The sequence below is a fragment of the Delphinapterus leucas genome, chromosome X (assembly GCF_059928025.1).
Source record: "Delphinapterus leucas isolate spDelLeu-1000000601 "Yukka" chromosome X, BTC_Dleu_Yukka2, whole genome shotgun sequence".
Classification (NCBI taxonomy): domain Eukaryota; kingdom Metazoa; phylum Chordata; class Mammalia; order Artiodactyla; family Monodontidae; genus Delphinapterus; species Delphinapterus leucas.
This window is the reverse complement of record NC_143150.1, coordinates 2,697,809-2,724,384: the sequence shown is the minus strand read 5'-3', so window position 1 is coordinate 2,724,384 and position 26,576 is coordinate 2,697,809. Positions and strand designations below refer to the sequence as shown.

The 26,576-nt window shown below is 54.8% G+C and overlaps 2 protein-coding genes and 1 pseudogene across 2 annotated transcripts; 1 reads left to right on the top strand and 2 right to left on the bottom strand.

Moving 5' to 3' along the window:
- Nucleotides 1-422: 422 nt before the first annotated feature.
- LOC111170613 (ADP/ATP translocase 3 pseudogene) lies at nucleotides 423-10,988 on the bottom strand (annotated as a pseudogene).
- A 2,461-nt stretch (nucleotides 10,989-13,449) lies between these two features.
- LOC149744130 (melanoma-associated antigen 8-like) lies at nucleotides 13,450-14,013 on the bottom strand. The gene has a single exon (XM_089904014.1). The coding sequence runs from the start codon at nucleotides 13,996-13,998 to the stop codon at nucleotides 13,450-13,452; it is 549 nt and encodes a 182-aa protein (XP_089760140.1). The 5' UTR covers nucleotides 13,999-14,013.
- A 9,090-nt stretch (nucleotides 14,014-23,103) lies between these two features.
- LOC149744129 (melanoma-associated antigen 10-like) lies at nucleotides 23,104-23,952 on the top strand. Its single transcript, XM_089903915.1, has one exon. It carries the CDS (start codon nucleotides 23,104-23,106, stop codon nucleotides 23,950-23,952), a length of 849 nt encoding a protein of 282 aa, XP_089760041.1.
- The last annotated feature ends 2,624 nt before the right edge of the window (nucleotides 23,953-26,576 follow it).

The window sequence follows — 26,576 nt, the reverse complement described above, 5'->3', positions numbered from 1 at the left end:
CAAAGGGTGTTTTTTGTTTTTCTTTTGTCTGTGTCCTGGTTTTATTGTTTTGCAGCAGAATGCCCAACATTGAACATAACTGCAAATATGTGGCTGTGCCAAAGATAATAATGCTTAAGTACAAATGGGAGACATGGTTTTTTAAAATAAATACTTAAATAGAAGTTGGTCCTATGACAACCTGAAGTCTAGGTCTGGTAGGAGCTGCCTCACCTGTGGACCCATGAAGACATCACGATTCCACTCCCTCCCTAATCAATACATGGACACAGGGTGCCAATGGTCGTGATCACAATGAGCCTTTTGCCAGAGCCACCTCCAGCTCTCCACAAACATGGTGAAATTTCTCGAAGGTCAATGGTCCATAAAAGTTAAGTATTCTATGTGGTTCTCTTGGGTCTGTGTGTCCAGCGGGGTGGGGCCTAGATGACCTCCTTCAGGTCATCGTACAGGACCAGCATGAAGGCACCACCCATGAGGCAGAGGACGTTGGACAGGCGCCCTTGAAGAAGGCTTTGCCCCTTTTGTATTTGAAGACCTTCTGCTAGCAGTTAAGAGTCCCCCTGTACATGATGTTGGCTCCTTTGTGCCCTGACTGCATCCATCTGCCGCCACTTGGTGTTGAAGGGGCAGGAGACCATGCTGGCCACCACTGTCATGTTCTTGGAATCAAGGAGCATGACTTTGGTGCTGTCGTACATGCCGAAGTATGTGGCCTGGTAGATGACGATGCTCCGCACGGAGATGCTGAAGCCCTGGCATAGACCCCGGATGCTATCAGACCTGGTGATCTTCACCAGGCTCCTAATCCTTTGAACTCGATGTCAGATTTCCCGAAGTCAGCCGCCAGGTGGGTTCTGGTGAAATCCAGGGGGTAGACGAAGCAAGAGGGAGGTGGCTCTGGCCGCCCCACCAGAGGCCAGATTGCCAGCAAAATAATTCCAGAACTGCGTGTGCTTGTCCAAGGCCCCCAGGAAGATCTGCTTGTACTTATCCTTGAAGGCGGAGTTAAGGACTTGAGTGGGAAGTAGTGTATGACCCAGGCTGTCCGTCCAGAAGGACAGCGCACCCTGCTCCTTGGGGCTGCGCACGATGCAGTCCACGATGCCCTTGTACTGCTCGTCGGCTGTGATCTGCTTGCTGGTGTATTGTACCTGCACAGCAGTTTTACCCACTCCATCGGGGCCACAGCCATCTTGGAGATGGTGGCGGCAATGCCTCTGGCCAGGAAGTCCTTGGCAAAGGAGAGGGCCTGTTTCGTTGTGGTGGCAGAACGGGCAGCTCAGTGAGTGGAAAACAGAGTGGAGGCACAGAGAGCTGGAGGGTGGGCACTACTGGTCAGCCCTGTTGCCGCTGGGACCGAAAATGCAGGCCTGGCATCCCATACAAGATGGTATACTGTCAGGGGATATACTTCAGACTGAAGGATGTGTCTGAGTGGGCGCATGAGCATGGGATCCTCTGGTATCACACATTCCATCACCCAGCTGAAGAACATGCTTAGAGGCGATCCTCTGCAGTGATGGGGTGCCATCCTCCAGAATGCAACATATGCACTGCATCTGAGACCTCCATGTGGCACTGTGTCCCCAATAGGAAGAACACGTGGGACTGGGATCCGAGGGGTGGAAGCCAGAGTGGCCCCACTTTCCATCTTCCCTAGTGACCTACTTAGGTGGACATTGTGTGTCACATCTCCTTAGCTCTGGACTTTGCAGGAGAGGATATTCTGGTCCCTAAAGACAGTGCACCCTCACCAGGAGACACAGCCAGAGTCCTGTGGTGCTTATAGATATGACTGCTGCCCGGCACTTTTTTTGTCCTCTGTGTCCAGAGACCAGCAGGCAGGAAGAGTCGCCATTTCAGCAGTAACCAACACTTATCAAGGAAGAGAGAGAACTGCTCTTACAGCTGGAATATGTGCGGAACACAGGTGATGTGCTTAGGTGACTCTTGGTACTCATTTGCCCAGTTGTGCCTGTGAATGGCCAAGTGCAGCAATTCTGCCCTGAGAAGGGTATGGATACCAGGGACTCAGACCTCAGGGATGAAGGAAAGTGACCAAGACTGCGGAGGTGATAGCAGAGGGTGAGGGAGACCTAGAATGGGCAGTGGAGGAGGGAGGTAATGAGTAGCTGTCACAGCTGCAAGACCAACTGCATCAATGGCGTTGTACTGTGTCCCACCAATTTCTCTCTTCTAAGTGGACACTCAAGAAGACAGGCACATGGGAACCACAGAGAAACTGCTCCCTGAACATATGTATATGGAATAGCGGATCTGTGTGGCACAAGGGGTGGACCGGGGCAGCTATGGAAGTTCACCACTTAGATGTCACTTTAAGACAGGAGTGCAGTCAGCTGACAGCACCCAGATGCAATGCTTTCAGGATCCACTGCAGCATTTGCACAGAGGTCATGCTATTCCCAGGCAGCACCCAGTCTACGACTTAGCACAGCAGGGCTACTAGAATTATTTCTGCTCAATGTGGGACTCCTCAATGGGCCGTCTTTGCACCAGAGCTCCCAGTGGGCTGGCCAAGACTTTCTCAAAGCTGCACCATCGTCTAAGGCGCTCCCTTCCAGCCCTTCTTCCATCTCCCTCCTTCCACAGGTGTCTTACATTCACTGTGGTCTGAAGGCTCTTCCTGCCTACCCCCCTTTATCTTTCTCAATAAATCTTTTGCACTTTCTAACTCCATATTGGCTTCCTGGCGGACCTGAACTGACACATTTCATTTGAGGCTAGAGAGTACTCCTCTTCTTTCATGGTGAAGGTAGGAGAAAAGCCAAAACACTCTTTCCTCCTAAAAATTTCCTTTAAAAATTACCTTCGAAATATTTTATCTTCTCTTAAATAGCATTGATGGGATGGTGCTTGCTGAAGTGGCTTTGCCATATTTTAGTAAATTCAGCACTGTAGGGGGTTTGTTTGAGGGATTTGGGAGCTGCTCACACGCAACAAGCTTTATTGGGTTGCGTGTGCTCCGTAGCGTGAGACCATCCAGAGGCTTATGGGTGGGCTAAGGAAACACCACCCAGAAGGAGAGGAGGGTAAGGTAACTGTTAAGGGAGAGGAATCAGAGAGGAGGCTTAAATGTCTTGGTGATGGCACTCAGCAGCACGGCAGGGAGTCTCTAGGTCAGAGAATTCTGAAGGGCAGCAGTGGCTTGGCGTCTTATCAATGACCAGCGGTTGTGGGGTAAGGTGTCGTGGGAATTGCAAGGCAGGCAGGCCCTAATTGACTAATAATCTGCTGGCTTGGGCTATTTTAAAAATAATTTAATGTGTAAAAACTGGAGTTTGGCACCAGTGGGATTTTGAGCTAATGAATCTCAGCCTGCAATGAAGAAATAGAAAACTGAGGGGCCAATACACAGAGGCCATCTGAGGCTGATTTATATAAAAAGCATTTTGATGTATTTCTGTTGAGAACGGAGACCGTGCAGGGACTTAGCACCTCCTGTCCTCAGGTTTGGGCTAAAACCCTGAGGAGATGGGCAACATTCCATTTAACATCCTGTTACATATTTAATAAATATGTATTCAATAAATATGTATATAGCTATGTTCTGCCATGCATTGCCCCAGGTGCTAGAAGTACAATGGATAGCGAAACCACTCATGGTTCCTGCCATCATGGAGCTTTGCATTGCGGGAGGAATTGCACAAATACATATGTAATCATTATGTTAAGTGCTTGAGAAAGGCAAGTACTACGAGACTGCTACAAGAGTGTGTTAGAGAGGAACTTAAGTTAGATGGAGGCAGGAGCGCCACTTGAGGTGCCCTTGGTGAAGGGACATGGATGCTGAGACCTGAAGGATGAGTAGGAGTTGGCCAGGCAAAGAGTGAGGGAGGTTGTGCTCAGGCAAAAAGAACAGAGTATGCAGTGGGCACAAAAGTGACCTCCAACTCAGCCACCCACTTCTGCTGTCACTTTCCAGGCTTTGTCATCTCCTGTAACTGCCCCCACCTTGATAATCAGTGATTCAAGCATCCCCGCTGTGGTCATTTTCCAACCTCTTCAGGGCCTTCAGGCATTGCCTTTCTCTGTCTCTACCTGTCAGCCATCTCCTTTTTCACTTAATCTTTATTTAAATGACTTTACTCAGGTATAATTAAAATGCACATATTTAAAGTGTACAGTTTGATAAAGCTTTCTCATATCCTTTTTTTTTTTTCTTTCTTGCGGTATGCGGGGCCCTCACCGCCGCCGCCTCTCCCGTTGCGGAGCACAGGCTCTGGACGCGCAGGCTCAGCGGCCATGGCTCACGGGCCCAGGCGCTCCGCGGCATGTGGGATCTTCCCGGACCGGGGCACGAACCCGTGTCCCCTGCATCGGCAGGCGGACTCTCAACCACTGTGCCACCAGGGAAGCCCTTCTCATACCCTTTTGAAGTCCCTCCCTCCTGTATCCTGCAACCTCGCTAAACTCACTTATTACTTCTAGCAGCTTTTTCTTGGTAGATTCTATGAGATTTTTCTACACAGAAAATGTTGTCTTCAGATAACAGCAGTTTTCTTTTCTAATAATGAATACCTTTTATTTCTTTTTCTTAACATGAGACAAAACTCTTCTCTGTCTTAGAAAGGCTTTCTGCTTAGCTCCTTAGCTTCTGACTCAGTCCTCTATCTCTTCTTTGTCATTGCAATCTTGGCTCCTTAAATCTCCAATTTTGTGTCTCCAGGCCCGTGAGACCACTGAAAGCTGTGCTGTTTTTTTGGTCCCCAGATATATCCATCTACCTGGATGAAACCTGAATTCTCAGCCTCCTTCACTGCCCTAGAATTGGCAAATGTCCCCAGAGGAGAAGCAGCTGCAAAATACCAGTGTACCTTTCCATGGTTCTCCTCCTGCACGGTGGCCCCTTAAGTTCTGATCACTTCAGGAGGTCTCCAGTGGTTTAAACTGATCTTTTTCGTCATATTTTTAAAAATTGTTTTTGCTATTTAGAATGTTATTATTAAATATTGCATATATACAAAAGAAAGATAATGTATCATGTACATTAACAGTCCAAGAAATAGTAGAAAACCAAACGCCCATGAATCTGTAACAGAGAAGAACAAACCTAACTCCATATTCGATCTATTCCTTTAGCTCTAATCTCTGTGCTTAGTCATGCTGGCTCTGAACCTTTGTCTCTTCAATCAGTAAAAGAACATTGCCTATAGCCTGAAATATACAATAGTCTTTTCTCAAGGCTCTGCCTCCCAGGCTTAACCTTTAAAGCCGTAACACTTTCATTCATATAGACATAAAAAGTTATAGAACAGAAAGTAAAATTTGTCTTATTGAAGGTTTACAGGAACTTCGTGACCTGACCTACCTGGACACCTGCGAGAACAAGGGACTATCACGTCCTCTCTGAGGTCTGGCCAGCACCGAGAGGTCTGCAACAACCAGCCACACCCCCTCCCCTTTCAGTATAAAAGGAGCCTGAATTCTAACTTGGGTAAAATGGTTCTTTGGGATATGAATCTGCGATCTTCTCAGTCTGCTGGCCTTCTGAATAAAGTCGCTGTTCCTTGCCTCAGCACCTTGTGTCTCCATTTATTGGCCTGTCATGTGCCGAATAGTATGAGCTTGGACTCGGTAACAAATCCACCATGAAGGTAAGCTTTAGGTACAGGGCCCCCTGACCCTCCTCACTTATATTCAGTCCCGGTCAACCCTCATGCAACTATTCTACATTATTGTTATTTTTAAAAATTCATATAAAATGAGATATAATTGACGTATAACTGTGTAAGCTTAAGGCGCACAATGTGTTGACTTCATACATTTATATGTTGCAATGTGTTACCACCTTAGGGTTAGCTAACATGTCTGTCACATCACATAATTATCATTTATTTTTTGTGGTGGGGACACATGTCATATTTTAATGGGATTTTCCTGTTGTTCTCTATAAGAGCGTTTGTCTGCCAAAAACTACCCTGTCGTACCCATAAGCAGAAGTCAAATCAATAAAATCATGACACCTTCAATGTTTCTCAAATTTTACCACCTTTTCTCATCTCTTCTACCACATGTAGTCCAAGTTATGACCATATATCCCCTATACTAGTCCAATAGCCTCCTACATTGATCTTGTATCCACTTTGCCTCCTTCTTATGCATTCCTCATATAGCAGCCAGAATTATTTTTAAAAAACAAATCATATTATGTTACTTCCATGCTCAAAACCCTTCAATTCTTCCTACTGCTTTCTTAGCATAAAATGAAAAACATTTTTAATCACAATAAATGGCATTGGCTGAGTTGTGATAATGCTCAATGTACCAGGCACAGTACCGTTTGAAATGATTATTTCCATTATTTCCCTTGTTTATACCAGTGAGTAAGTAGAAATCTATAAAGCTGAATTTAATTGGTTAAGGACACAGTTAGAAGTGGTGAAGCTGGAATTCCAAGCCAGGCCTTTTCAGCTCCAATGTACGTGTTTGAAACAGTTTAGATATAGATATATAGATACCTGACTTCTTCAGGGCAGGCAGGTAGACTGGAGACCCAGGGAAGAGTTAATGTTACAGCTTGAGTCCGAACGCAGTCTGCAGGCAGAATTTCTTCCTCTTTGAGGGACTTCAGTCTTTTCTCTTAAGACCTTCAACTCTTTGGATGCAGTGCACTCAGATTATGGAAAATAATCAGCTTTATTTATAGTCACTGATTCAAATGTCAATCACATCTAAAAATACCTTCACAGCAACATCTAGAGACATGTGTAACCAAGCAACTGGGCAGTACAGCCCAGCCAAGTTGACACATAAAATCACCCACCATACTACCTGACTGTATTTTCATTGTAAAGAATTCAAACAGTGGGAAGTATAGAGAAGAAACACTGAGAGTCACACTCCCACCTCTGTCCCCTTTACCTCCACAGAGATGAACACTGTCAACCTCTCAGTGAACATCCTTCCAGAGCGCTGCCTATTCCTTTAACATTCATACATATAAATATATATATATATATATATATATATAATTTGGTTTATTTTATTTAAATGGGATCATTCTATAAGTATTGCTTGTGTCTTGTTTTCCCTCTTGATTGGTAAGTCACATATATTTATCTTTTATTTTTTTACTTAGACAAACAAAACATTTATTCAGTGCTTACAATATTAGGTGATACAATTGAGTGAAAAGCAAAAGTCCATCTTTGACCCCCTTCCTGAACCTCGCTCTCTTCCTCAAAGGTAAACACTGTTATCGTTTGGTGTGTACACATGCAAACTCTGGACACAATATTACACACGGAGCTGAAGATGACAGAGTGTGACTCTGCATCCCCTTCATGTGCTCTATTCTTCTCCATCTTTACCCCTGCATAACTTATGTCAAGAATGGCATGTTATGACATTGAGATTATGTCATGAGACAAAGTCTATATTAATAAGAGAGAAGGTTGTTTGTCTTGCAAGTGTGACACTATGAAGCATATGAAAAGTTTAAGGCTATTCCTATGGAGGACTGTCAGTGGCTGACGGCTGTAAGCATCACCCTTTCCCTTCAAACTTGGGGCCAGGAGCTATTAGCTCCCAGGTTGGGGGATGGGTATATAAAGGTCAAGAATAATTTTTCAACCAGAAAGCCAAGTCTTTGTTTTACTGTGTGGATTTATTACACAATTATCTGCAGGAACTTTCCAACAGAAGATATCAGGGGAAGGGAGCATTTTGAGATGGGGAGCTTATCCTGGGTTATCAGGATGGGCCTTAAATCCAATCACAACTGTCCTTATAAGACAGAAGCAGAGGGGATCTCTCTCTCTCTCTCTCTCTCTCTCACTCACACACACACACACACACACACACACACAGAAGAGGAGAAGGTGATGTGAAGCAGCACAAAGAGATTGGAAGATGCTGACCTTGAGGTGATGCAGACACAAGCCAAGGAATGCTGGCAGCCAACAGAAGCTGGAAGAGGCAAAGAAGAATTCTACTCTAGAGCCTCCAGAAGTAGCTCAGCCCTGTCAACCTTGGATTCAGCTCAGTGATAATAATTTTGAATTTCTGGCCTCCAGAACTGTGATAGAATAAATTTCTGTTGTTTTATACCACCCAGTTTGTGGTAATTTGTTAGAGCAGCCATAGAAAACTCATACGGGACCAAGTCTAACTGTTTAAGTGTCAGCCACAACTTCCATACACACCTAGTGTGCCAGTGCTAAATGTCAGATGGTCACAGAGGAGGTAGGAGCTTTGGAGAGGCAACTGCCAACATGCTTGGATCCACAGGCTCCAGCGGTAGGAACAATGCATAAAGATTTTGACCTTGGGGATCTCCCTGTGACTGAGGAATGGAAAGAGAAATTAAAGGGGAATCTGAGGACTTGGATCAATGTTTACTCCCCTGTGAGTGGTTTGTGAGGTAGACAAAGGAAGGCAACAGTGAATAGAGTTACAGGGTCCTCATTCTTTAAGCGAGCACTCTAGGGGAGAGGCTTGGTCAGAGGCCAATGATTCGAGGGACCATATTAATAAATTCTTAATTAATTAGTGGCACTTTGGCAGAATCTTAAAGCTGTAATGAATCTGCCATCACCGTGGTGCACAAGAAATCTAGGGGACATGGGATGGCTATGTATGGCAGGATGCTGGGAAAATGGAGACAGAGACTGACTGGAGATCAGGACGCCCTAGACCACGTCAGAGGCCGCCTATGGTTGTATGTAAGGTTCAGGGGAAAGGGGGAAGACATAGAAATAGTCACTGCTATTTGTACCCTGTTTAATGCCCTTTAAATCAATCTTATGAACTTTAAAGCAACCAGTTAATAATAATAACTTTAGAAAGACAAATGGCCAAGATTCCTCTGAATGAATATTCCCTTGTGAGTTCTGGATTTGACAAAGTAACTTTCCCCAAACCTTTAAACACTGGCTACAAAACTAATCAAACACTCCTAAGCATTTAAGGAAAATTACCTGTATATCGGACTGTCTTTACTGTTTCAAATACCCTTAAAAGCCTGGAGGAGAGAAGCTTTAACTGTCAGACTCTCAGAGACAGGGGGCTAGATTCCAAGTCTGTGACCGCACTAGGACCTCCCACCTGCAGGGGGCAGTGGTCCAGACAGCGCGGCCTCTTGACTGGCCGAGGGGGGAAGGCTCTGAGAAGTGATGAGGATGCTGCTAAGCTTGTTGCAGCCCCTCACAAGCCTGAACGGCTCAGGAAGTGCTTTCCCCACAGTATGCTGGGGAACAGAAGGTGTTTCTCCTCGATTCCTGCAGGGAACACGTGTGTGCGGTACACATACCGTCCAAATGGGGGCGGATCACAACCAGTCCGGATATCCCAACCAGAGTTAAAGTGGGCTTGCCGAGGCAGCTCTGGGGAGTTGCTCTGGGCGGCGATGGATTCAGCCAGGTTATAAGGCTCTGGAACAGCTTTTTCCCGTTGAGAACACTCAAGGAGGAAGACAAGATCCGATGGAGCACTGCAGCTGGAGAGGCGTGGAGGCGGGAGGAGCGGAGACACGCAGTACAGGGAGCTCTCCACATCCCAAGGGAAGAAGTTGTATTCCTTTTTCCTTTGTTTCTCTTTTGGGAAATCCTGTTAGTGCTCTTTTCCTCACGGTTTCCACTTCTTTGTCTTCCTGGGAGAGTTACTCAGTGTTAACTTTCAGCTATCTAATTTAGTCATCAATGGTATCATTCCTTCTATTGGAATATTTTATTTTATTTTTTTTATTTTTGCCTGTATTGGGTCTTCATTGCTGCGCTGGACTTCCTCTAGTTGCCACTAGCGGGGGCTACTCTTCCTTGCGGTGCGCGGGCTTCTTGTTGCAGTGGCTTCTCTTGTTGTGGAGCGCGGGTTCTAGGCGTTCAGGTTTCAGTAGTAGCAACACGCGGGCTCAGTAGTTATGGCACGCGGGCCCTAGAGCATGCAGGCCTCAGTAGTTGTGCTGTGCAGACCCTAGAGTACGCAGGCTTAAGTAGTTGTGGCGTGCAGGCTCAGTAGTTATGGCACACGGTAGCTTACCTGCTCCGCAGCATGTGGGATCTTCCTGGACCAGGGATTGAAGCCGTGTCCCCTGCATTGGGAGGCAGATTATTAACCACTGAGCCACTAGGGAACCAGAATATTTTCTTAATTCAGGCAACAGAAGTTTTAAATTTCAAGAATTCCCATGACTTCTTTTCAAATTAGCCTCTAGTATTCTCCAGGTTAGTTAGATACGTCCCTAGTCTGTGGTTAGTGGCAAAAAAGACACTGCACCCAGAAGGCTTCTGGAGTGAGCATTAACCTTTGCAGCAACCTGTAGGAGACTCCCGGATTTGACATTGCAACCCATGCAGGGATAGGGCACTAAAGCTGTCACTGCACAGAATGGACAGCTAATGGTGTTGGTGCGTTTAAGATTTTAGTTCTTTGACTAGCCTGTCCAGGGCATAGAAGATGTCTGGGCTGGCTACCTATTAGCTTCAAGGGCCCAAATACCTGTGGCCATAGAACCTCAATACTTAATTTGCAAAGTGAACAAACATGCTGAAAGTGAAATCTTTTGGAGGCTAACCAGGTCTGCAATTTTCAGACTTGCCTGAGGAAATACTGTTTTGTCCTCCCGCGAGCACACTCAGCGCCAGGGGCTCTCGCTTCTCGTACCCCAGACGCACAGCCCACCCGTCTTGCCCCCGCCCACCCGGGAGCTGGAGCCCCCTAACTGCCACGAGCGCCCGCCCCCCCCACCCCACGCCCCGCCCCGGCGGGAGCTCCCCTAACGCCTACCGCACCCGCGCCCGGGAGTCCTCCCCATCGACCCCCGCCTCAGCCAGGAGTAGCTCCCCCTTCCTCCCGCCACACGCAGCAGCCGTTAGCCCTCCCCTCCGGTCTCGGCCCCGGGGCTGGGGCCCGCCCGGGCCGTCCTCCCCACCCCCGCAGCCAGTCGTCCTCTCCTCTGGCCCCCAAAGCCGGCCCCACCCGACCGGCAGGAAGCCCTCCGCTCCGGGCCCCCCCCCACGCTTAGCCATTAGCCCCACCCTCTGCACCCCGACTCCAGAACGCCCCCCACCTGCCACCCCAGAAGCCATTGGTCCTCCCCTCTGACCCGCTCACTGGGGGACCCTTCCCTCAGCCCCCTTCAGCCCGCTACCCTCCGCCGCCGCTCCCCCACTCCCAACCGAGCAGCCCGTAGCCCTCCCCCGACCTCCACTCCTTCCCAGGGCCCCCGGTACCTGCGGAGTCCAGCCCCCGGCAAAGCCCCCGCCTGTCTCCTGACTTGCTCTGACTCTGTGGATGGCTCCGGAGTCCCGCTCACGAGGGGCTGAAGAGCTCGTCTCAGCAGAGCAGCCAGGAACTGTGCAGCCGACTGTCCCAGGCACTCTGTGCGAACGCCACGTGGGTTTCCGGGTGCTCCCGGAAGCCCCAGGAAGATGAGGGAGAAAGTTCTAGACGTCGCTTTACAGGGAAAGTGGTTGGATCAGAAGAGCACGCGAGGAGGCGCTTTGCTACGGAAGCAGCAGTAGCCATGCGCACTGAGGGCCTGAGGTCCCAAGGCTTGGCGCCTCCGGAAGCAAAAGACACGCCCATTGGCCTTCCACCAATAGGAAGGCCTCCCTGCAAGGCTGCGGAGTTGGGGGAGCAAACTTGGCGATGCAGAGCCCATTGTGGCAAGTACGTCCATTTGTCTTCACAGGTGGTTTTCTACTGTGATTGATAACGTCATAAACCTATTCTTATTTCTTTGGTTTGTTTTAATTTTTGAATTTTATTTTATGTATTTTTTTATACAGCAGGTTCTTATGAGTTACCCATTTTATACATATTAGTGTACATTTGTCAATCCCAATCTCCCAATTCATCACACCCCCCGCCCGCCCCCACCATTTTCTCACCTTGGTGCCCATATGTTTGTGCTCTACGTCTGTGTCTCTATTTCTGCCCTGCAAACCGGTTCATCTGTACCATTTATCTAGGTTCCACATATGTGCATTAATACACGATATTTGTTTCTCTCTTTCTGACTTCCTTCACTCTGTATGACGGTCTCTAGATCCATCCACGCATCTACAAATGACCCAATTTCGTTCCTTTGTACAGCTGAGTAATAAATAATAGTAATAAAGCTCTTCTTCATATGGACTGATTTCTTGTCTAGTTGTATCAACTAGCCATCTTCTCACAAGGCACAAGAGAAAGAGGCAGCCGTCTGGGGCCTCTTTTATAAGGGAGGTAATCTCACTCCTGAGGGCTCCCCCCTCATGGGCTAATCACTTCCCAGGGCCCCACCTCCAAATCCCATCCCTTTGGGGGTTAGAATTTAACAGGTGAATGAGGGGGAGAGGTTTACAAATATTCAGTCCATAGCAGTGTCTGTCCAACTATTGTTGCTCCTATGTTCCCTTTTTCCTGCTGAGATAATCAATGTTTTCATTTACATTTTAACTTCTCTACTGCCTTTTTAGGCAATTATCAGTTTTCGCTAAAACTTTACAGTTCACCTATGAACTGGAAGAAAAACCCTCACGATGTCTGGGTCTGCAAAGTGCCTACCTTACCCTCTCCCTGGAGAGGTGTCCCATGGGTGCTGAGCAGGAATCGGACTCTGGACCCCCGCCCTCACCCGCAGCAGCCCTTTCCCTCCATTGCCCACAGCAGAGGCCAGACTCAGATGAAACGTTCAGGGAAATTTATTAAAGAGAATCATTGACTGAAACCATTGAACAGAGGGCATAACAACACACAGAGGAACTTCTAACGGCCACCGGAGCCCACGGGTCCCGGCCCCACCCAGGGTCCTCAAAAAGGTGCCTCCGCTACACCCCACCCGGCGGCCCTCCATCCCCCCACAGTCTCCCTTCCTGAGGGCCCTGCGGGTGGTGTCTCGCCAGGAAGATGGGCGCCGGCAATGCCCGCTCCCCCAGGTCAGCCACTCCCCCTCTGGCCCACATGCTTGGGGCCTGGCCCTGCCCTCTGGCTGGAACAGGAAAGTCCCACAGCAGGGCACCCACCACTGAGGGGACGACGAGGTGTCCCGAGGAACAACGTGGTGGCCTTCAGTTGTAGTGCTATTTACTTTCACATTTCCAAGTAAATTCCTATTCCAATGCCATGTTATCTTGTTCACCATCAAAAAACAATATGGGAATCCTACAATTTGTTTTACACAATTGCAAAACTCTTGTCGTTGAACTGAATTAGTGCAAATTACATGTGTGATTAATGTCATTTGCAAACTTAGATACTGAAGCTTATTAAGCCTTCTTTCAAATGGAACAATATTTGAAAAATTCCTAAAGAAAACACAGATGATATTCCATGTCATCTTACACAACAGGAACCCAAAGATGCGACACACCATGTTCCCCCCACTCGCAGGGGCCCTCACTACTTGGAAACTCGACCGCTCTCTCTTCAAACTCAGAGTGAAGGACCAGCCTCACTTGCTACCAGTGAACTTGGGCCTGGAAGGAGCCTGGCTGCTGCTCTGGCTCAGGCTCCCTCTTCCTCGTCGCTCACACCCTCTGCACACAGGGATGGGAAGGACCTGGGATCCAAGATACTGACCCTGAGCAGATGCTCCAGGACCTGCCACTTGCTGGTCTCCGCGTAGGCCCGGGCACCCCACAGGAACTCGTAGCGGGCAGGGTCGCTGTGGGGCGCCCGCCGGTACTCCAGGTAGCCCTCCTGCACCCACACTTTGGTGAGCAGCTCCCTGGGCTCCCCATAGATGCAGGGCTCCCTCCCGGCACACACCCCCATGTTGCCGAGCACTCCCCACACCTCCTCCTCAGGGGCGCGGTCACCGAACAGGGTGATCACGCCCAGGACCAGCACCGGGAGGCCGGCCTCGGGCGTGCTCTGCCCGTCGCTCAGCACTGCATCCCAGGTGAGGCCCAGGGTGGGGACCAGGACGTAGGTGCGCTCGCGGGGGTCCACCTCCTTCACGTCCAAGCCAAACGCCAGCTGCAGGCACTCGCAAGCGTGGCTGAAGACCTCGGGGAAGTGGTCCCGATGCCCCCGGAGGACCATACTCAGCATCTCCGCCTCGGAGGTCGGCGGCGATACACGAGCAGCAACGCCACCAGGTCAGCCATCGGCACAGCAAGTGCCTCGCGGGGCAAGGGCTCGGCATAGGCGGAGACGGAGGGGGCGCCAGGGGAGGCGGAGGACGAGCGGGATGCGGCCTCCTCCCCCGCAGCCCCCAGCAGCGGCGCCTCCACCGGACCCTGGGCCGGGACTGGGGCCTGAAGGTCGGCCTCAGGCTGGCGGAGCTCACTCATCTCGACCAGGGGCCTGATCACTGGGGTCGGGCAGCCCACGGGAGTGTGGGCAGGGGACCTCGTGCCTGGGGTAGAGAGGGGGTGTGAGCGGCCTCGGCAGAGAAAGGCACCCTGGGCAGCTCTGACAACGGCCACGTACAGGTCTCGTCTTAAGGGCTGCCCTCGGGCCTAACAGGGGCGCTCCTCCTGGGCGGCCTGTCCCCTGCCAACCTGAAGAAGGAAGTGAGGGGGCTCCTCAGGGTGCAGCCAGCACGGCCCCAGGTTCTGGGGCTGTCAGGGGGGTGGGGTGACTTGGGTGTTGTGGGGTCCCCTCTGTTCTGGGAGGGGGAGCCCCTGGGTACACACTCAGGGCACGCACCTCCCCTTGACTCCTGGCGCTGCCTGGGCCTCCTCTGCTCTGTGCCCTGAGGACACGGTCCTCAGACCTGGGCCTTCGCCTCCCGGTTCCTGGAGCCCCTGTAAGAGGAATGGAGGGCGCACCTCTTGTGTAGACTGTGGCACAGCTCTGGGCCTCGGTGCTGGTAGGAGGATTGGGCCGGACTCTGTGAGGTGCCCCAGTTCTGAGTTCTGGGGTGGGTGGTCCCCTCGGGGCTCGCTCGTCGTGCTCACTCTTCCCCTTAAGGGCCTGGACCCTCCCCTTTGCAGGCCGGAGGAGAAACTCAGAACGGGACCCCGAATCTGAACAGAAAGCAGTGAGGGGGCCCCACAGGTGGCCGCACCTGCCCAGGGCCTCCCGAGGATCCTAGGATGGGGAGATGCTGGGTCCTCACCTCCTCCTCACATCCTGCCTGGCCTCCCAGCGCTGACCACAGGGGCAGGTTTCTGTTGAGGCCCCTGTTCCAGGGCTGGGGGTCCGCTCAGTCCTCCCTCGGGGTCCTGGGAGTCCACCCTCTGCGGACCTGAAGGCTCACCCCTCACACCAAACACCTGACCTCCTGAGGACCCCGACCCAGAGGTCAGAAAACATCTCATCTGATGACCGTGCTCTGGCGCCTCCAAGGCCCCCGCGGAAGGGCAAAGGATCCCTCCCTGTGTTGGGGTCTAACGTCCTCAGTCCTTCCTTCCTCGCGTGCAGGCTGGACTCTGGGCAGGACCTGGGATTGTCCCGTCTGCCAGTGTGAGTCCCTGCTCCTTATACCAGGTCTCCAGTCTCTCAGAGACCCTGACGTCAGGACGTCAGGACAGGCCTACCGTGCTCATCCCGCCCCGGGGCCTCCCACGGCCACCTGCAAGGGCGGTGATCTGGTGGGTCCCTTTTGTCCTCCCTCAGGGTCCCCTCAGTCCTGCCTAAGGGCCCTAACCATAGTCCACCAGGGACGTGACATTTTACCCTCTGCGCTCATGAGACCCCGCCCCTTACCCCAGGTCCCCAGTTTCTCTGAGACCCGGAAGTCAGGAAGTGCTGATGTGTTCATCCCGCCCTATGACCTCACTGGGCCAACTCTGTTCTGGGGTCCACGTTTTCCTCAGTCCTCCCTCAAGGCCCTCACCTTGACTCCACGCAGGACCTGGGATTCTAGCCATAGCACACCTGAGACCGGACGCTTATACCTGTTCCTAAGCCTCTCTGAGACCCGGATACGTAAGTGAGGACTCGCTGCCAAGTGCTCATTCCGCCCCAGGGCCTCCCAGGGCTGAAGGCAGGGAAGGGTATAAGGGTCAGGGTCTCACAGAGACTGCGGAGCGGGTATAAAGGGCGGGGTCTCATAGAGGCTACGGAGGGGTATAAGGGGCGGGGTCTCAGGCGGGCACAGGAGAGAATCCCAGGTCCTGCGTGGAGTCAAGGTGAGAGCACTTAGGGAGGATTGAGGGGAGCCTGGGTCCCAGAACAGAGTTGGTCGTTGGAAGCCATACGGCGGGATGAGCACATGCAGCACTTCCTGACGTCCAGGTCTCAGAGACGCTGGGGAGGGGGTGTAAGGGGCGGGGTCTCAGGCGGGCACAGGAGAGAATCCAGGTCCTGCGTGCAGTCAAGGTGAGGGCCCTGAGGGAGAACTGAGGGGAGCCTGAACCCCAGAACAGAGTTGGCCCTGGGAGGACATAGGGCGGGATGAGCACCTCCACCACTTCCTGACATCCCAGTCTCAGACTCTAGGGAGGGGGTGTAAGGGGCGCGGTCTCAGAGAGGCTGGGGATGGGGTGTAAGGGGTGGGGTCTCAGGCGGGCACAGGAGAGAATCCAGTTACTGCTTGGAGTCAAGGTGAGACCACTGAGGGAGGAGGAGGGGAACCTGGATCCCAGAACAGAAGTGGCCCTTGGAGACCACAGGGCGGGATGAACACGTGCAGCACTTCCTGACATCCGGGTCTCACAAAGGCTGGGGAGGGGGTGTAAGGGGCGGGGTCTCAGAGAGGCTGAGGATGCGATATAAGGGTCGGGGTGTCTCGTGGGCACGGGAGAGAAGCCCAGGTCCTGCGTTGAGTCAAGGTGAGCGCCCTGAGGGAGGACTGGTGGCAGCCTGGACCCCAGAACAGAGTTGGCCGTGGGAGGCCATAGGGCGAGATGAGCACGTGCAGCACTTCCTGACATCCGGGTCTCAGAGACGCTGGGGAGGGAACTAAGGGGCGGGGTCTCAGAGAGCCTGGGGAGGAGGTATAAGAGTCGGGGTGTCTGGTGAGCACAGGAGAGAATCTCAGGTCCTGCATTGAGTCAAGGTGAGCACCCTGAAGGAGGACTCAGTGGAGCCTGGACCCCAGAAAGAGTTGGCTCTGGGAGGCCATAGGGTGGGATGACCACGTGCAGCACTTCCTGACATCCGGGTCTCACGGGCGCTGCGGAGGGGGAGCACGGGGCGGGTTCTCACAGAGGCTATGCAGGGGGTATAAGGGTCGGGGAGTCTGGTGGGCACGGGAGAGAATCCCAGGTCCTCCGCGGAGTCAAGGTGAGCACCCTGAGGGAGGACTGAGTGGAGCCTGGACCCCAGAACAGAGTTGGCCCTGGGAGGCCATAGGGCGGGATGAGCACGTGCAGCACTTCGTGACATCCGGGTCTCAGAGACGCTGCGGAGGGGGAACAGGGGGCGGGGTCTCAGATAGGCTGCGGAGGCGGTATAAGGGTCGGGGTGTCTGGTGAGCACGGGAGAGAATCCCAGGTACTCCGTGGAGTCTAGGTGAGGGCCCTGAGCTAGGACTGAGTGGAGCCTGGACCCCAGAACAGAGTTGACCCTGGGAGGCCATAGGGCGGGATGAGCACGTGCAGTACTTCCTGACATCCGGGTCTCAGAGACGCTGCGGAGGGGAGCACGGGGCGGGGTCTGAGAGAGGCTGGGGAGGCGGTATAAGGGTCGGGGTGTCTGGTGAGCACGGGAGAGAATCACAGGTCCTGCGTTGAGTCAAGGTGAGCAAGCGCCCTGAGGGTGCACTGAGGGGAGCCTGGATCCTAGAACAGAGTTGGCCCTTGGAGACCATAGGGCGGGATGAACAAGTGCAGCACGTTCAGACATCCGGGTTTCAGAGACGCTGGGGAGGGCGTATAACGGGCGGGGGTGTCTGGTGGGCATGGGAGAGAATCCCAGGTCCTGCGTTGAGTCAAGGTGAGCACCCTGAAGGAGGACTGAGGGGAGCCTGGACCCCAGAACAGAGTTGGCCCTGGGAGGCCATAGGGCGGGATGAGCACGCGCAGCACTTCCTGACATCCGGGTCTCAGAGACGCGGGGGAGGGGAGTATGGGGCGGGGTCTCAGAGAGACTGGGGTGGCGATATAAGGGTCGGGGTGTCTGGTGAACACGGGAGAGAATCCCAGGTACTGCATTGAGTCAAGGTGAGCCCCCTGAGGGTGGACTGACGGGAGCCTGGACCCCAGAACAGAGTTGGTCCTGGGAGGCCATAGGGCGGGATGAGCACGTGCAGCAGTTCCTGACATCCGGGTCTCAGAGGCGATGGGGAGGGGGAGCACGGGGCGGGGTCTCAGAGAGGCTGGGTAGGCGGTATAAACGTCGGGGTGTCTGATGGGTACGGGAGAGAATCCCAGGTCCTGCGTGGAGTCAAGGTGAGGGCCCTGAGGGAGGACTGAGGGGAGCCTAGACCCCAGAACAGAGTTGGCCCTGGGAGGCCATAGAGCGGAATGAGCACGTGCAGCACATCCTGACATCCGGGTCGCAGAGACGCTGTGGATGGGGAGCACGGGGTGGGGTCTCAGAGAGGCTGGGGAGGCGTTACATGGGTCGGGGGTCTGGTGAGCAAGGTCCTGCGTGGAGTCAAGGTGAGGGCCCTCAGGGAGGGCTGAGGGGAGCCTGGGCTCCACAACAGAGTTGGCCCTGGGAGGCCATAGGGCGGGATGAGCACATGCAGTACTTCCTGACATCCGGGTCTCAGAGACGCTGCGAGGGGGAGCACGGGGCGGGGTCTCAGAGAGGCTGGGGTGGTGGTATAAGGGTCGGGGTGTCTGGTGAGCACGGGAGAGAATCCCAGGTCCTGCGTTGAGTCAAGGTGAGCGCCCTGAGGGTGGACTGAGGGGAGGCTGGACCCCAGAACAGAGTTCGTCCTGGGTGGCCATAGGGCGGGATGAGCACGTGCAGCAGTTCCTGACATCCGGGTCTCAGAGGCGCTTGGGAGGGGGAGCACGGGGCGGGGTCTCAGAGAGGCTGGGTAGGCGGTATAAACGTCGGGGTGTCTGATGGGTACGGGAGAGGATCCCTGGTCCTGCGTGGAGTCAAGGTGAGGGCCCTGAGGGAGGACTGAGGGGAGCGTGGACCCCAGAACAGAGTTGGTCCTGGGAGGCCATAGGGCGGGATGAGCACGTGCAGCAATTCCTGACATCCGGGTCTCAGACACGCTGCAGAGGGGGAGCATGGGGCGGGGTCTCAGAGAGGCTGGGGAGGCGGTATAAGGGTCGGGGTGTCTGGTGGGCACGGGAGAGTATCCCAGGTCCTGCGTGGAGTCAAGGTGACGGCCCTGAAGGAGGATTGAGGGGAGCCTGGACCCCAGAAGAGAGTTGGTCCTGGGAGGCCAGAGGGCAGGATGAGCACGTGCAGCACTTCCTGACATCCGGGTCTCAGAGACGCTGGGGAGGGGGTGTAAGGGGCAGGGTCTCAGAGAGGCTGGGGAGGGGGTATAAGGGGCGGGGTCTCAGGCGGGCACAGGAGAAAATCCAGGTCCTGCGTGGAGTCAAGGTGAGTACCCTGAGGGAAGACTGAGGGGAGCCTGGACCCCAGAACAGAGTTGGCCCTTGGAGGCCATAGGGCAGAAAGAGCACGTGCAGCACTTCCTGACATCCGGGTCTCAGACACGCTGTGGAGGGGGAGCATGCGGCGGGGTCTCAGAGAGCCTGGGGAGGCGGTATAAGGGTCAGCGTGTCTGGTGAGCACAGGAGAGAATCCCAGGTCCTGTGTTGAGTCAAGGTGAGCACCGTGAAGGAGGACTGACGGGAGCCTGGACCCCAGAACAGAGTTAGCCCTGGGAGGCCATAGGGCGGGATGAGCACGTGCAGCGCTTCCTGACATCCGGGTCTCAGAGACGCTGGGGAGGGGACTAAGGGGCGGGGTCTCAGAGAGGCTAGGGAGTGGGTATAAGGGTCGGGGTGTCTGGTGGGCACGGGAGAGAAAACGAGGTCCTCTGTGGAGTCAAGGTGAGGGCCCTGAGGGAGGACTGAGGGGAGCCTGGACCCCAGAAGAGAGTTGGCCCTGGGAGGCCATAGGGCGGAATGAGCACGTGCAGCACATCCTGACATCCGGGTCGCAGAGACGCTGTGGATGGGGAGCACGGGGTGGGGTCTCAGAGAGGCTGGGGAGGCGTTACATGGGTCGGGGGTCTGGTGAGCAAGGTCCTGCATGGAGTCAAGGTGAGGGCCCTCAGGGAGGGCTGAGGGGAGCCTGGGCTCCACAACAGAGTTGGCCCTGGGAGGCCATAGGGCGGGATGAGCACATGCAGTACTTCCTGACATCCGGGTCTCAGAGACGCTGCGAGGGGGAGCACGGGGCGGGGTCTCAGAGAGGCTGGGGTGGTGGTATAAGGGTCGGGGTGTCTGGTGAGCACGGGAGAGAATCCCAGGTCCTGCGTTGAGTCAAGGTGAGCGCCCTGAGGGTGGACTGAGGGGAGGCTGGACCCCAGAACAGAGTTCGTCCTGGGTGGCCATAGGGCGGGATGAGCACGTGCAGCAGTTCCTGACATCCGGGTCTCAGAGGCGCTTGGGAGGGGGAGCACGGGGCGGGGTCTCAGAGAGGCTGGGTAGGCGGTATAAACGTCGGGGTGTCTGATGGGTACGGGAGAGGATCCCTGGTCCTGCGTGGAGTCAAGGTGAGGGCCCTGAGGGAGGACTGAGGGGAGCCTGGACTCCAGAACAGAGTTGGCCCTGGGAGGCCATAGGGCGGAATGAGCACGTGCAGCACATCCTGACATCCGGGTTTCAGAGACTCTGCGGAGGGGGAGCACGGGGCGGGGTCTCAGAGAGGCTGGGGAGGCGTGATATGGGTCAGCGGTCTGGTGAGCAAGGTAGAGAATCCTAGGTCCTGCGTGGAGTCAAGGTGAGGGCCCTGAGGGAAGACTGAGGGGACCCAGGACCCCAGAACAGAGTTGGTCCTGGGAGGCCATAGGGCGGGATGAGCACGTGCAGCACTTCCTGACATCCGGGTCTCAGAGACGCTGCGGAGGGGGAGCACGGGGCGGCGTCTCAGAGAGTGTAGGGAGAGGGTATAAGGGTCGGAGTGTCTGGTGGGCACAGAAGAGAATCCCAGGTCCTGTGTGGAGTCAAGGTGAGGGCCTTGAGGGAGGACTGAGGGGAGCCTGGACCCCAGAACAGAGTTGGCCCTGGGAGGCCATAGGGCGGGATGAGCACATGCAGTACTTCCTGACATCCGGGTCTCAGAGACGCTGGGGAGGGGGAGCACAGGGCGGGGTCTTATAGAGGCTGGGTTGGCGGTATAAAGGTCGGGGTGTCTGATGGGTACGGGAGAGAATCCCAGGTCCTGCGTGGAGTCAAGGTGAGGGCCCTGAGGGAGGACTGAGGGGAGCCTGGACCCCAGAACAGAGTTGCTCTTGGGAGGCCATAGGGCGGGATGAGCACGTGCAGCACTTCCTGACATCCGGCTCTCAGAGACGCTGGGGAGGGTGAGCACGGGGTGGAGTCTCAGAGAGGCTGGGGAGGGGGTATAAGGGGCGGGATCCTAGGCGGGCACAGGAGAGAGTCCCAGGTCTTATGTGGAGTCAGGGTGAGAGCACTGAGTGTGGACTGCGGGGAACCTGGATCCCAGGGCCGAGTTGGCCCTTGGAGCCATAGGGCGGGATGAACAGCTTCAGCACTTCCTGACATCCGGGTCTCAGACACCCTGGAATGGGGGAGCACGGGGCGGGGTCTCAGCGAGGCTGCAGAGGGGGTATCAGTGGTGGGGTGTCTGGTGGGCACTGGAGAGGATCCCAGGTCCTGTGTGGAGTCAAGGTGAGGGCCCTGAGGGAGCACTGAGGGCAACCTGGATCCCAGAACTGAGTTGGTCCTGGGGGGCCGTCACGTGTAGCACTTCCTGACTTCCGGGTCTCAGAGAAGCTGGGGACCTGGGATAAGGGGCGGGGTCTCATGAGCGCAGAGGGTAAAATGTCAGGTCCCTGGTGGACTAAGGTTAGGGCCCTTAGGCAGGACTGAGGGGACCCTGAGGGAGGACAAAAGGGACCCACCAGATCACCGCCCTTGCAGGTGGCCGTGCGAGGCCCCGGGGCGGGATGAGCACGGTAGGCCCGTCCTGACGTCCTGACGTCAGGGTCTCTGAGAGACTGGAGACCTGGTATAAGGAGCAGGGACTCACACTGGCAGACGGGACAATCCCAGGTCCTGCCCAGAGTCCAGCCTGCACGCGAGGAAGGAAGGACTGAGGACGTTAGACCCCAACACAGGGAGGGATCCTTTGCCCTTCCACGGGGACCTTGGAGGCGCCAGAGCACGGTCAGCAGATGAGATGTTTCCTGACCTCTGGGTCGGGGTCCTCAGGAGGTCAGGTGTTTGGTGTGAGGGGTGAGCCTTCAGGTCCGCAGAGGGTGGACTCCCAGGACCCCGAGGGAGGACTGAGCAGACCCCCAGCCCTGGAACAGGGGCCTCAACAGAAACCTGCCCCTGTGGTCAGCGCTGGGAGGCCAGGCAGGATGTGAGGAGGAGGTGAGGACCCAGCATCTCTCCATCCTAGGACCCTCGGGAGGCCCTGGGCAGGTGCGGCCACCTGTGGGGCCCCCTCACTGCTTTCTGTTCAGATTCGGGGTCCTGTTCTGAGTTTCTCCTCCGGTCTGCAAAGGGGAGGGTCCAGGCCCTTAAGGGGAAGAGTGAGCACGACGAGCGAGCCCCGAGGGGACCACCCATCCCAGAACTCAGAACTGGGGGGACCTCACAGAGTCCGGCCCAATCCTCCTACCAGCACCGAGGCCCAGAGCTGTGCCACAGTCTACACAAGAGGTGCGCCCTCCATTCCTCTTACAGGGGCTCCAGGAACCGGGAGGCGAAGGCCCAGGTCTGAGGACCGTGTCCTCAGGGCACAGAGCAGAGGAGGCCCAGGCAGCGCCAGGAGTCAAGGGGAGGTGCGTGCCCTGAGTGTGTACCCAGGGGCTCCCCCTCCCAGAACAGAGGGCACCCCACAACACCCAAGTCACCCCCATTGCCCTGTCAGCCCCAGAACCTGGGGCCGTGCTGGCTGCACCCTGAGGAGCCCGCTCATTTCCTTCTTCAGGTTGGCAGGGGACAGGCCGCCCAGGAGGAGCGCCCCTGTCAGGCCCGAGGGCAGCCCTTAAGAGGAGACCTGTAAGTGGCCTTTGTCAGAGCTGCCCAGGGTGCCTTTCTCTGCCGAGGCCGCTCACACCCCCTCTCTTCCCCAGGTATGAGGTCCCCGCCTGTCACCCATGCCCACACTCCCGTGGGCGGCTCGACCCCAGTGATCAGGCCCCCGGTCGAGATGAGTGAGCTCCGCCAGCCTGAGGCCGACCTTCAGGCCCCAGTCCCGGCCCAGGGTCCGGTGGAGGCGCCGCTGCTGGGGGCTGCGGGGGAGGAGGCCGCATCCCCCTCGTCCTCCGCCTCCCCTGGCGCCCCCTCCGTCTCCGCCTATGGCGAGCCCTTGCCCCGCGAGGCACTTGCTGTGCTGATGGCTGACCTGGTGGCGTTCCTGCTCTTCAAGTTTCGTACCGGGGAGCCGACCTCCGAGGCGGAGATGCTGTGTACGTTCCTCCGGGAGCATCGGGACCACTTCCCCGAGGTCTTCCGCCTCGTTTGCGAGTGCCTGCAGCTGGTGTTTGGCGTGGACGTGAAGGAGGTGGACCCCCGCGAGCGCACCTACGTCCTGGTCCCCACCCTGGGCCTCACCTGGGATGCAGTGCTGCACGACTGGCAGTGCACGCCCGAGGCCAGCCTCCCTGTGCTGGTCCTGGCCATGGTCACCCTGTTCGGTGACCGCGCCCCTGAGGAGGAGGTGTGGGGAATGCTAGGCACCCTTGGGTTTTGTGGCGGGAGGGAGCTGCTCACCGAAGTGTGGGTGCGGACGGGCTACCTGAAGTACCGGCAGGTGCCCCACAGCGACCCTGCCCGCTACGAGTTCCTGTGGGGTTCCCGGGCCTACGCGGAGGCCAGCAAGTGGCAGGTCCTGCAGCATCTCCTCAGGATCAATAGCATGGATCCCAGGTTCTTCCCATCCGTGTCTGCAGAGAGCGTGAGCGATGAGGAAGAGGGAGCCTCAGCCAGAGCAGCAGCCAGTCCCACGTCCAGCAGCTTCTCCCGTGGGGCAGGAAGGGGGGCTGATCCTTCACTCTGAGTTTGAAGAGGGAGCGGTCAGCCTTCTAAGCAGTGAGAGCCGGGCGAGTTGGGGGAAGCCAGTGTGCAGCATTTTGGGTTCCTGTTGTGTATGTTGACATGGACTTCCATGTCTGTTTTCTTTAGGAATTTTTCAGATGTTGGTTCTTTGAATAGAAGACTAAACAAGCTTCAGTGTCTAACTTTGTGTATGACGTTAATCCCACAGGTATTTGCACTAATTCAGTTCAAGAACAAGAGTTTTGCTGTTTTGTAAGAGAGGTTGGGAAATCTCCCAGTTCGTTTTGTGACCGTGTACAAGATAACAGGGAATTGGAATCAGAATTGCTCTGGAAACGTGGAAGTACTTAGCAGTGATATAGATGGGGGAAGAAACAGAAAAATAAAAGTCATTGTTGTTCCAATTCTTGCTTCCCTGTCTTGTCTGTCATTCTGTAAATAAAACGAACTATCTCTGTTGAGTTGGATTTGCACGGGTATTTTAAGAAAGTAGGAGAAGGTTCATCCGGCGTCAATAAGCCCCCTGCCCACTGGCTTGTTTATTCCGCAGACCTCCACGGAGCCTCTGCTCTCCGGAAGGGCCTGTGTTAGTAGCGGGAACGCTAGGAAAAGCAGGACACACCCACACCTAGAGTGATGGTCTAGGAGCCACTGTCACATGAGGAAGGTGGTGAGACGTCCCCTAAGTCCCACAGAATAAGACAACATGGGACGAGGCGGTGGGGCTCCAGGAGCGAGCCCTGGAGTGTTAAGTGCCCCGAGCCAGGGCACTTTGGGCCTTTGGGAAGTGGGGGTTCCTTCTGTGGGAGGTGATGGTGATGAAGCTGGGCGGTGGCAGCAGCCAGACATGCAGAGGGTGTGTCTTGGGTTGGAGGGGAAAGTCTGAAATGGGACATTGCTGTGAGATGTCCTTCTGGGTCATGGATAAAGCCGAGAGAAATCTCGCCCTGGGGCAGGAAGGAAGGGGTGCTGGCTCTTGTTGCATTGCAGTGGGCCACAGTGAAGAGGTAGGTGTTTCATACCCGCCATCTGCAAGGATTTCCAGAGAAATGAGGGTCTTGCTCTTTGAAGCCCTGCTCGGTATTCCCGGGGCTGGCCCTCCTCTCCCTGCCCTGGGAGAGCCAATTACCAACTGTATGGAAACGACCATTTTAGTCACCTGGAGTTTACTTTGGCCACTTGTGAGCAAGGTCTAGATTTCAGTGGGATGAAATGAATGAAAATAGGGGGTTTGAAAGAAGAGAGGCTGCCGAAGTGGAAAGGAGTCGCCGTGTGACTGGAGCTTTGCGTGAGCTGCCCCCAGCTGGGGAAATCACCACCCTTCCCTCCATGCCGACACACACACACACACACACACACACATCCAAATTGAATAATATATCCTGCAGGAGTAAAACACACAGAACAGCAATTTTGACTGGTTTTCTATTCCGTTTCCTATGGAGCTGCAAATTCTCTGAGATGTCATGAAAAGAAAGCAATTTCCAGAGGAGAGAAGGACAGAGTCTGGGATCAGAATAATACTAGAAATAAGTCCTAGCCACTAAGAAGCAACGTCCGCCAGTGTCCCCGCGTTCAGGCAGGCGCAGAAATATGGCGGCATCAGAGACCCACAGGTTTGGGCTGTGACCTGGCATCGAAAGGAAGGAGCAACTTCTGGGCCTAATGGGATTGGGAGGTCACTGCAGTGGGAGGTGCAGACGGTGCCGGGGGCTAAAGAGGCGGCCCTCCCTGTTGAGCGCCGTACGACAACGTGAACATTACGTGGGATCCTGGATTTGAAGCACCTGCCATATTGCAGGTGGGCACTTGGAAAAGGTGGAGAACTTCAGGGCCAATGTAACCTGCTCAGACACTCCTGCCGGAAAAGAAGGGGATTTTGTCATCACAAAAGGTAAGCCCTGCTTTTGTTGAGCCTCTACTAGGCAGTGTGGCATTGGAGAGCCGTCAGGTGCTCGTCCCCATCTTGTCTTCCTCTCCTCCCCGCACAAGTGGGGACACAGCACTGCCAGAGTCCTCTTCACTTAGGAGGGGTCATGTGATGACCCTTTGCCACTGAATTCTGAGCAGAAGCATTTTTGTCACGGCCATCTGTATCGAAGGCACACCGGGGTCGGGGGTTAGTCCTCAAGCCATGACAACACAGACACAGACCACTGTGTTTCCTCCCCCAGGGTCTTAAGTCCTGCACCTTTGACCCTTAGATGTGAGATGCCAGACTCTGTGCCTTTAAGGCCCTGGGCAGGGTTGGAGGTGTTCCAGAGAGAGGCTGCCCCACAGGGAGCTGGCGGAGGGCATTTCCCTCACGCAACCCGCACCCTTAGGTCCCTGAGCTGCACCCATCCGTCCCCGCGGGGCTGTGCTGAGTCTCTGTCAGGAGGGCAGCCGCCAGCTGCCGAACGGCCCTGTTGGGGTCGGGGGCGTCCTCGTGGGGCCCAGCCCCGAGTCCCCCTCAGGGGTGACCCTGCTGCCCACAGCGCCCACTCTCTCCGGAACCTGGCCTCGGTATGCACAGCCTGGCTTTTGCCCTGCCTGTCCCCCGACTAAGAGCCGCTTAGGCCCCGGTCCTGATGACCTCGTGCATGTATGTTTATCTGAGAGTCCCAGAGAAGCATCCCCCCCCCC

Bases quoted from the DNA above. Each gene is read 5' to 3' on its own strand.
- LOC149744130 (XM_089904014.1), bottom strand. From the start codon at position 13,998: ATGCTGAGTATGGTCCTCCGGGGGCATCGGGACCACTTCCCCGAGGTC.
- LOC149744129 (XM_089903915.1), top strand. From the start codon at position 23,104: ATGAGTGAGCTCCGCCAGCCTGAGGCCGACCTTCAGGCCCCAGTCCCG.